Consider the following 11,073-nt stretch of genomic DNA (forward strand, 5'->3'; position numbering starts at 1 on the left):
TTCACAAATAAAATGAAATGAACGACACGTAATTGAACTTCGTTTTACGAGTTAGCGAAGCGTCAAAGACAAAAATAGAAACATAAAAACATTTTCAAATAGAAAAGAAATGATGAATGAAAATTAAATTCTCCGTATCGAATTAGTGTTTAATGTGAATGGAATTTTTTTTGTGGTAAAAAATTTCTTACAAAAATAATATCTGAATATAAAATTATTATAATGATAAGTTTTAGTGGGAATATCGGAAAGTGTATAGAAAATAGGTTAAATTAGGGTAAGGAAGATGTGTTCAGGTAAATAAATAACGCCAAGTAAAATTTTTCATTCTGATTTTAACAATTCAAAACTGCCTTCGAACCGGCTAATCTGATAGAGAGTAGTAAGCATTGTTAAAAGTTATTTCGTATTCAGATGTCGACACCGTATCGTTATCAACGCGAATACACTTCATTTCGTATTCACCGTGAAGTGTATAGGAGAATAAGGCCCTATAATTCAACCCTGATATCGTTCAAATACTATCAGTATTGAAATATCGATAAAATTATACATTCCCAATTGGTTCCAACATGATTTTGAATACCTCTTCCTAGGATGTAATTTGTTATTTGGTCATAATTTGATTGCTAACTGTTTTACGGTTGGAAAATAATTGAATACTGTTCTCTATTAGGCCACTGCTATTATGCTATGATAGGTGGCAGGAGAATCACAAAAAGGTGTGGCGTGAAAATTGCGATTTCTCTACAGGAATTGGACACAGGACGCAATAGAAACGAAAATATACAAAGAATCAATAATAGAAATGTTCACTAAATTGAAATGTGCAACTTTTATTCAATTTTGAACATATTTGGCAACACTGTAAAAATGTTGGAAATCCCATTTTTGTATATTTATCTTTGTTAATTAATTTCCTCATCAACCAATCAGGAGCCGAGTTGCGAGTGGTCCGGGTTTGACAGAAAAAGTGGTCCGGAATCGGCCCTCTATTGTCATGTCTCGTCTCAGTTTCCAACAAGCTATAGTATTGTGTGACTTACCTCGTCGGTGTCGGTGAAGGAGTGCGGAATGATATATGGAGGAGTGGATATGCGGCTCGTGTGCATGTGCGTGTGTATGCGTTGAAGCGTTACCCGATTAACGGTTGTGTACTGTTGCGCATGCGGTGGTGGATAATGGTACTAGCCCGTTATAGGTCAAGCCCCAAGTTAAGCTATATTGACATTGTATTTTACATGCCACACATCTCCCTCTCTCTCCAATAAAAAAAAACAAATTCCAACAGTACAACTATAACCACAACAAACCATTTAATGACTGCAAATGCAGCTGTGAACGCTAGCGAATATTACACTTCAAGTGCATCTGGCATTGCAATTAACTAAACCATCCGAGCCATGACAAAGCAGGCAAAAAAAAGAGAAGAGTGCAAACGATTTAAGGTCGCTTCTCGCCATCAGTGTTTGACTTTGTGTGTGTTGCTTGTTTTCGTTGCGCGAAACTTATGACCAATAAGTGTATTGTTCTCGCAAAGGCAAGAAAGAATCGTTGCTTCCCGAAATGATTCTACAAAACCACGCAAGCCATTAAACCTTTTCAGGGTCCCCGGAACTTTTTACTAAAGAGTTATTTATGAAATTTCGACGTATTCGCAAATATTGCGTAGTCGTACCTCCTAAGCGGTCGTGTCTCGGATACAATCCCTCGATTTTTTTTGTTCGTTGACGGTTATGAGTAGACATATCACAATCTTTTATGGACTACTATTTGGAGTTTCAAAAGATTCAAGTTAACAGATTTCTGAACAATGAAAAGAATTTCGTTCGAACAAACAACTGTTCTGAACAATCACAGTCCTACGTCAAACTTTCGTCCGTGCCCCTAGGCTCAGACCCTTCTACTTTTTTTAAATAAAAAACTGCTCTGCTCTGCAAGACACATCGGGCTGCTGTTCTATAAATAACTCAACAATGGATCAACGACTGTCTCCGCTGTCCAGTCTTAACTGGATAATGGAAGAACAGATAGAAAACTCTTACGCCTAAATGGCTACTGTGTAAATGTGTACCATTGCAATGGTATAGAAGGGAATACTCTAACGCCGAAAAATGGCAACTGTGTAATGTGCTAATTATAGATATGATAAATATGTGACATGTACACGATAAAAATTCGGCTCTGTTACAGCTAAAAATGCTAATGAGCCTAAAATAAACAAAAGGGATAAAAAAAGGTCCCCTTTTAATATTGTTGACGAAAAACATATAAGAGTGACGAATCAAAACCCGAAAAAAAATCCCTGATATTCCCTGACTTTTCCAGTATTTTTTCAGAAAAAAATCCAGACGTAGACCAGTAATCAAATTCTCTACTAGTTTTTTAGCTATGCTTCCTAAAATATTTAGTTAGCTTAAACAATTTAAACTTTAAGAACATCTGTCGATATCGTCCAATAAATCAACTGGTTATGATTTTTAACCCATTAACAACCAAGCTGTAAAAAATTTTTTTTTTCCACAGTAATGTTTAAATAACAATGTAATATATTAAATTTATTTACAAGCATATAATAATGTGTATTATTTTGTTTGGCCATATAAGAAAAATTTAATGAAGTAACGAACGATTGAATATCTTCAAAACAAAAACCTTTTTTCCTATCTGGCATCTCTGCTAAAGCTAAAGTACGAAGAGGGATACACAAAAACAAACTGACGTCATGCCATGAAGCGCGGGAGACGAAAAATCCTTTCGCGTCTTTCACAATTCACACTCTCTGCAGCTTTTGCGCTCCACAGCTATGCAGCTCTTCAGCTCAAGAGCTCAACAGCTCATCAGCTCAACAGCTCATCAGCTCAGCAGCTCATCAGCTCAATAGCTCATCAGCTCAACAGCTCAGCAGCTCAACAGCTCAATAGCTCATCAGCTCAACAGTTCATCAGCTCAACAGCTCATCAGCTCAGCAGCTCATCAGCTCAACAGCTCAATAGCTCATCAGCTCAACAGCTCAACAGCTCATCAGCTCAGCAGCTCATCAGCTCAACAGCTCATCAGCTCCAGCTCCGTAATGAGCTGATGAGCTGCGTTTTTTTGATTGCGAGCCGATCCGAATCCGCTCACTATGATGAAGCGATTCGAATGAACAGCTCATGAGCGGATGGCACATCTCTAGTTGCGATAAGTACAACACAAGATATGTTTAAGTGTTGCCATATATTGACTATATATTGACAATCGTTTTGACAGTGTTATGATTGTCCTTTTCAGTCTCAAGTTATAGTGCGTCAAAGATGGAGTCCACCAAGCAAGAAATTCGCCATATTTTACGTTTTTATTACCTGCGAGATAAAACTGCAATGAAGGCGGCCGAAAAAATCGTTTAGTTTATGGACCCGATACTGTAACGATTCGCACAGCACAGCGTTGTTTTGATCGAATTCGGTCTGATGTAGTGGCTGCCGAAGGTACACTCCGTACTGGTAGACCAATCGTCGTGGAAACCGATAAAATCGTTGAAATCATCCAAGTAGACCGGCATGTGAGCACTCGCTCGATTGGCCAGGAACTGGGTACAGACCATAAAACCGTTTGGAACCATTTGCAGAAGATTGGATTCCAAAAAAAGTTGGATGTATGGGTACCACACGAGTTGACGCAAAAAAATCTTTTAGACCGAATCAACGTCTGCGGAGCACTGCTGAAACGGAACGAACTCGACCCATTTTTGAAGAAGATGGTGACTGGTGATGAAAAGTGGATCACGTACGACAACCTAAAGCGAAAAAAGTCGTCGAAGTGCGGTGAACCGGCCCAAACCAGCGCCAAGCCCGGATTGACGACCAGGGAGGTTATGCTGTGTGTTTGGTAGGATTGGAAAGGAATCATCCGCTATGAGCTGCTCAATTAGGGCCAGACCCTCAACTCGGTTCTCTACTGTGAGCAGCTTGACCGTTTGAAGCAGACGATCGACCAGAAGCGGCCAGAAATGATCAATAGGAATGGTGTTGTTTTCCACCAGGACAACGCTCGGCCTCACACATCTTTGATGACCCGCCAGAAGCTACGGGAGCTCGGATGGGATGTCCTAATGCACACACCATATAGTCCGGACCTGGCTCCAAGTGATTATCATCTCTTCCGGTCCATGCAAAACGCTCTTGGTGATACTAAGTTGGCCTCAAAAGAGGCTTGCGAAAACTGGCTGTCTGAGTTTTTTGCAAATAAGGAGGGGGGGGGGGGGGGTTTATAAGGGATAAGGATAATGAAGTTGCCTTCTAAATGACAACAAGTTTGCGAACAAAATGGCGCATATTTGACTTAAATTGGATAATTTTAAGTATGTTAAATAAAGCGTCAAATTTCGATCAGAAATACGACATTTCTTTTTCCCCAACCCTATATAATTCTCAGACCATCTGATGCTTGAAAACGTTTCAAGAACAAAGTTTCATCGAACTCAGATTTAGAATCCGGAACAAAGCCAAACCGAAAAAAAAGCTCAGCTTTTCATGTAATGAAAATTTTCTAATGACTGCAATAATCAAAACTCTAATTGGCGCAATTTCTTTTTTTTTCCAGGTTGGTTCTTCTCTTCCTCTAGTCTTGGAAAAGGCATATTAGAAAAGACGCAACCGACGCTGCTACGGAGAATCTTGCTTTTCTGGCTACAAATTGTAGGCAGAACATGGAGAAAACCCAAATCTCTTTGAAATTTCCACCAGCAAAAAGAACCATTCTGTGATATTGTATTAGTAGCCAGCAGTATTTTTCAATGTTTTATTGATTTGATAAGCATAAAATTTGACAAATTCCGTTTCCCTACGTTTCCATACATTATCGCATGAAATAAAATATATTGCACAATTACATATTCACCGATACTAATCGATTTCAATATAAATTGAAGTTTTACTTTGCGAGTTTATTGAGCAAATGCTGCTGAACGCGATGAAAATTGTTTTATGTTTATATTCCTACGTTTAGTTCGACAATTAAGTAAGTACACACTATGACATAAGACGTGAAAATTAAACTTTTTTTTTGTTTCGCCATTTTTTGACCTAACATCGATCGAACATCGCGACATCTTGCGTCGCAATCGAGCCCTACTATTTGTTTCCTCCTAGCTTTCGTATCATACTAATCGATGTTTTGTCCGCTTAATTTCTGTCTATCACAGCTTTATTGCCAGTTTACTTTCATCTGAAATTGTCATCCAATTTAGGCCAAAATTTATCTCCTAATAGGTTCTTCTTCTCCGATATTGCCCTCAAAGTCTCGTCGTGGACTTTGATATTATTATACGTTTCATGTCGAAAATGCAAACTATGAAATAGATTTAGCTTATTATTTATGCGCTATTTATCAACGGAAAAGTACGTTTCGCTGCTGTAATACATTTGAGTTATCACATTTAGAAAATAATAGTTAACATATCGCGCCAGCAAAGGCTGGCAAAAGGAACAGAAAAAAACATTAGCTAAATAAATGCATTTTAAATCGAGCATAAAATGTAAAAACAGCAATAAATGTAGCCGGGAACAAATAAGTATGCGCCTCGTGCTTTCAAAAGTACGTTCAAGCTTAAGCTAGTTTTTGTGATAAGTTTATTCCGATAATGTCGCTTAGACTGTTTCCGATCCGTTGGTACCGGTGTGTGTTTCGCTCTTCCACGAGGTTACTGGGATATGTGGTGCTGGAAGACAATTCCTCAGCGATTGCACCAGCTGAATAGTGTCGAAAAGAGCTAAAATAAATCACGCATTAAAACACATGCTCAGAGTGTGTCTTGCTACCAACAGCAACATACTTTTTTGCAAACTCTCCGACTGTTTTCCGTACGGTTTACACATGCTTGGCCGGATGAAGGTTTTCATACGTGCAATATTTCTCATCAGCTCGCCAAATGCTCGAATTATTTTGTCCTGGCTCACCGCCAGCCCATCTCCACGATCCTGACCCCAGGCCCCGTTATGGAGGGCCAGGAGATCCTTACTGGTGGACATATTTTCCAAAGGATCAACAGCACCTCGCATATAATCCGACAGCTTGTGACCGGTATCCATGTTAACGGTCTGCAGCGGTGGCAAATTCAAATGAGCCTGAGCGCTTACGACTTGCGATGGGCTTGGCGTATGTTGTTGTACCGTTTGCTGCGGAACATGTGACTGAACCTGAACCTGTGCACGCGAGACATCTATCGCTTGAACCTGCTGCTGCTGCTGCTGTTGTTGTTGAAGTAGCACTGCAGCGGACGACTGCTGAGTATTAACGGTGGGCGTTTGAACATTCAACGAGTTACTGTTGTTTGAAGGAACTAGCTGTGGTGGCATACTGTTGACCTGTGATTGAGCAACCTCGTAATGTTTCTTATCGAGCTGTTGTAGGACACGTTGTTTCTCCAAATTCGATAAACTACCGAATTTGTCTAGTGATTGTTGAGCCATCGCTCGGTTCTGCTGCTGCAGAATTGCAGCGGTAATCTGTTGCTGCTGGGACTGTGCCGCTTTCGCCATTTTAGCCTGATTACCCATTGCCTTAGTTGCGTTTTCAGCGGCTCCAATGTCCAACCCTGACTGACCCAACTGTTGTAAGTGAGCAATATACTCCGAGTTCAAATGAGTAGCTGGGTTGAAGGACTGATCGATAAACGGTCCAACGCCCAGTTGTCCCTTATAGTACCTGCAGGCAGGACTGGGACAAGACTGCACAACCTCAACGATAAATTCTTTTTCCATTCCCAAATTCTCCCGACCAATGGTGTACGATTCCATAACAGCACGCGCGGTGGCCTCTACACTGAGATGCAGACCATGCGGACCAGACATGTGCTTCAGCATGACCGCATTGGCGAAATGTTCGTACGGAAGTATGATTTTGCCTGATTCACGCAGAACAAGCCTACCTTGCGAGTCAAGCGCAACACGACTTGCCAACACTTGCAGATAGGCTGCGCTAGGAAGCACCGGTGTATCTTTCAGTTCCGCAAAGCATTGCAAAAGTTCTACAGAAGGACTCCAGCCTTTGTTTTGCAAGTACAGCTGAAGAAGCATATACAGCTTCTCCGTGACATACCCTGCTCCCGTTTGCTCACCTGCACTGCTGTGGGATCCAGATGCATTGCCATTATTTCCGGCGGCGGCTGCTGCGGAATGGCTTTTTGCCAGCGCGATTTTCATTGCCTCTGAGAGATCCATCTTCAATGCCACAAAACAATTATTCCAAAGATATTTGATACATATTCCAATGAGAACACCTGCAAATTTGAATTTATGGGAAAAAAAAGAATTTTCATTCAACTCATCAAATATGGCGCTAATGAGTTTCATCCGCATATTGATTAAATCGATCTTAACCGCAGTATTATCAATGAAACCAAGGGCAATTCAAGAATCACGAGATAATTCTTATAAGAATAACGCTCTCTAACAATGTCTAATTACTATTTTTCCAAAACTAACATTGAAATGGTTCATATTTACCAATAATTTGCCAGCGAACCAGCCCACTACCGAAAAGTAAACACTGTACAGGAATGAAGAAAACCGATGCAAATTTCCCACACTTGCAGACCCATTTTTTTTCAAATACACTCATAGAAGCCGCCGCTCTTTATACACACATAAACATTGGTGTACACTTTACACGGCTGACCAAATGTTTCGTAACACCATGACAGATTTTGATACATTTTATATCGGGATGACCTTCAGCTGTTTCGTTGCATTTTTTAATATTGTGCGTCTATTCCCTAACTGGACACGACGGTTCGAAATAGTCGAACAAAAGTGTCAAAATATGTCAAAAGTGACAAATGTTACTATCGTCTTTGCTTTTTTATTAATTATTTTATTTAACAAATCGCCTTGCATTTTGGAGATTCAATCAGCGCATCTTAAATCTGTAATTATTACATGCGCATGTAATGACTTGAATAGGATTGGAGAGGAGAGTTATGCAAATACACCAAATATGTATCGGAAAATATTTTAAGCTGCTTTCAATAAGATCTTCATCAACTCCTGTTTCTTGATGAATTTGCCTTTTCAAATAGAGAGATCATGCACAACCGAGGATACGGAATCATACGATAGAAGTTATTGTTTAAAGGAAAAATTCGCCGGAAACCAACAAATTCGTGTTTCTGATTCATAGGCCAATAATATAAAGTTTAGTAACAGAGGGTACATTGATGCGACAATGGTATTTCGATTACTGTCGAAAAATGACTTTTTTCAACGGCAAAATGCGACCATAGCCTGGCAAATTTTCAGTGCGTGCGATGCTCGCATCCATTGTGATGTAAATATCATACAATTGTAGTTTTGATTCATTATGAGATATTTGAAAAAAAAATCACTTTAAAGAGAGTAATAACCCGCCGCTATAAAGTGCTGCTCAAGCAGCACTTACCGGATTTACATACTTCTGGTTGTAAATTCAAATGTTTGGTAATGTATTAATAAAGAACAAAAAGGGTAAATGTTTTCTTCATTTTATTCATCAACAAAATCAGTACTATATAATATTTAGTGATTCTTATCGTTAGCATCTGTAACGAAATTTAAAGATGCTAAATTTCTGCTAAATTCGTTGTCTTCTGGCGGCAACGAAGAGTTCATTACATCGAATGATGAACGAGAACTACTCATTTGAGCTTTGCGTTCGCATATCTGTGCATGAACATACAAATCACTCATTACGAGAAAACCAATTCGTTAACACAAAATATTGGAAATACTTGATATTTTAAGTCACTTGTTGGCCATGAAATGATGCTTGAAATTGGTTTCCTTCCGAGAGTAGCACAGTTTGAAACAGGGGAAGGTATTCATCAGGCGGAGCATCCGTCATTCACTTCTCCCGGTTGCGCAAGGATGTAATTCTCCCACTTTTTCCACGAAGCGTGTAGCGCAGAGTAGTGCGAATGCATTGCTCTCAACTGTTCGATGCAGTCAAAAATGTGAAAATATGTGGCTGGCGCTTTTTTGGTCGGAGTGCAGTAATTTCTTGCTCATTTTTTAAGGTATGTGATGTATTTTTAGCGGAAGGTTTAAAGATGTAGACTTCAACCTCATTTCCAGGAAACTCGTTAGGAATACCAACCATCTTCTGGAAAGCTAAGAATGTTCATTATTATAATAAAAATGAAGCTAAACCGTAAAACTCGATATTAAAACGTTCTTCTGTAAACTATTTCATCTGTTCAATTTATTTGAGATTTGTTTTTAATTTGTATTTTGACATTTGAAACAAAGTTGAAGGGGTGATCAGTAACGTGTTTTCCACGTTTTCCATGAATTTGATCACCCCTCGTAGAAAGCGACGATTCAAACCGGAAGCTGAAATGACCTCAGAATCCAACATTTAAGTAAATTCACAATACATTACATTTTTGCTTGTCAGCACCGTTCTTGCGCAGAGATTTGCGCTGAGTTTAACGTTGTATTTTGCGCTGTATTTACGCCGTATTTCTATACTGCGCGCTTGATTATGGATTGCTCTCTCTGTTGAGATATTTTTCTTCACACAAGCGTATACGGTTCAAATGGGAGCGCGCTGTTGTTTTTATGCTTTGCTTAGAACGAATGGAGACAAAGCGGGCGCTAGAATTTGATGTGTATGTGTGTGTGTGTGTGTGTGTGTGTATAGAATGAGACGCGCATCACACAAGTGAGAAGAAATATGTAGTATCTGAGTTCTGCGCCGGGTACATTTTGCGCTGTCGTGCTTATGAATTTTGTGCTCTTCGAACGTGGTTCCCCTGTGATTACCATGGAATGGTTATTTGTCAGCTAGAGGTAAAAAATTAGGATTAACTGTGGTAAATGACGACGCGAGCTCTCAACAAATCGACGGAGCGAAATCCCTAAAATCGAACCGAAAAAACATCTCTATAATTGTCGAATTGGCAATATAGCTTTTCGCACGTGTCATCCTCATTCGTATTTTACAAACCCGTCATTTATACTTTTTCGCGTGTACTACTTTTCATCATATTTTCAAAACCGGACAGAGGAGGGTATCGATAAGCTGAGTAACCTCAATAATGATCTGAATTGGTAAAATATTCATCAGACTTCTGCGCGCATAGTTCTCATCTTCTTTTCTTATTTTCGGAGGTCATGCCAAATGCATCGCGCCGCTTTAGTACTGGTTTCGCTCACTAGACGAGCTGCATCAAGGAAGCTTTGAAAATCGATTCGGAATTTAAAACGCCTCTATGATAGAAAATATCGATCAACAAGAACATTCCCTTCTAACTCCAACGGTCGACGAAACGATTGCTTGCTCGGCATGAAATGTATTTAATTTCAAGTTAGTGATTCTATAGGTTGTAACTAATGTTTCAAAAGAGGAATACGCCATATAGTTAGTTTGTGCATTGTTTGTGCATCTCAAACTGATTCCAAAAAACGACGCAAACTATCGGCTCTTTTCAGAATCACTAAAAGTTTCTGATAAAGAGCTTATTCTCAAATTTCTTTTTTTTTTTAATATCCTAATAAACAATCGAGTTAGAATAATTTTTATTTGGTTGTACTACGTCAACAATACTGTCGAGTTTTGGAATCTTCACCCTAAATGTTCTAAATGTTGTAATAGTAGAAAGAGAAATAGCACAAATTTCAATGGAAAGTCCACAATGAATAAGACATTGCTCTCTTTGTTAAAATCTTCATGTAGATTAGCATTCTTATTCTCGTTTACGGCCGTATTGATTCGAACAGTTTGAAAAAAAAATCTTGTTTTCGTACGAATCAAAAATCTTTTTCGAACGTATACATGTTGAAGTAATCAGATGCAATACGATATCAATAGGAGGATAGGTTGCGATTATCATGCGACGACTTACTACTATAATAGATTGAATCAAGCTTGAATTATCCGAAAAACGAACGCAATTCGCGAGAAAAACGTGACGTTTGGTAAGCAGGTTAAAAACGCATTCATAAGAAAACTGAATAAGCGTTTCGTTCGAACTGCTCAATTTTCGGAAATTCGAATGCGTGGATTCGATTCGTACGAAAACAAAAATACAAATGGAGCACACTTTCGAACGTTTTA

At 39.1% G+C, this 11,073-nt stretch overlaps 1 protein-coding gene across 1 annotated transcript; it reads right to left on the reverse strand.

Annotated features, from left to right (window-relative positions):
- Nucleotides 1-4,787: 4,787 nt before the first annotated feature.
- LOC129762422 (uncharacterized) lies at nt 4,788-7,567 on the reverse strand. The gene is made up of 3 exons (XM_055760657.1): nt 7,488-7,567; nt 5,816-7,261; nt 4,788-5,752 (listed from the first exon to the last, which is right to left on the reverse strand). Exons 2-3 carry the CDS (start codon nt 7,200-7,202, stop codon nt 5,631-5,633), a joined length of 1,509 nt encoding a protein of 502 aa, XP_055616632.1. The 5' UTR covers nt 7,203-7,261; nt 7,488-7,567; the 3' UTR covers nt 4,788-5,630.
- Nucleotides 7,568-11,073: the final 3,506 nt, after the last annotated feature.

Source organism: Toxorhynchites rutilus, chromosome 1 (genome assembly GCF_029784135.1).
Source record: "Toxorhynchites rutilus septentrionalis strain SRP chromosome 1, ASM2978413v1, whole genome shotgun sequence".
Lineage (NCBI taxonomy): Eukaryota > Metazoa > Arthropoda > Insecta > Diptera > Culicidae > Toxorhynchites > Toxorhynchites rutilus.

What these genes read in the sequence shown, in the direction of transcription:
- LOC129762422 (XM_055760657.1), bottom strand. Translation starts at nt 7,202, where the DNA reads ATGGATCTCTCAGAGGCAATGAAAATCGCGCTGGCAAAAAGCCATTCC. An exon ending in GTCGGAGAGTTTGCAAAAAA is followed by an intron (nt 5,753 to 5,815) that starts GTATGTTGCTGT and finishes GATTTATTTTAG; the next exon opens with CTCTTTTCGACACTATTCAG.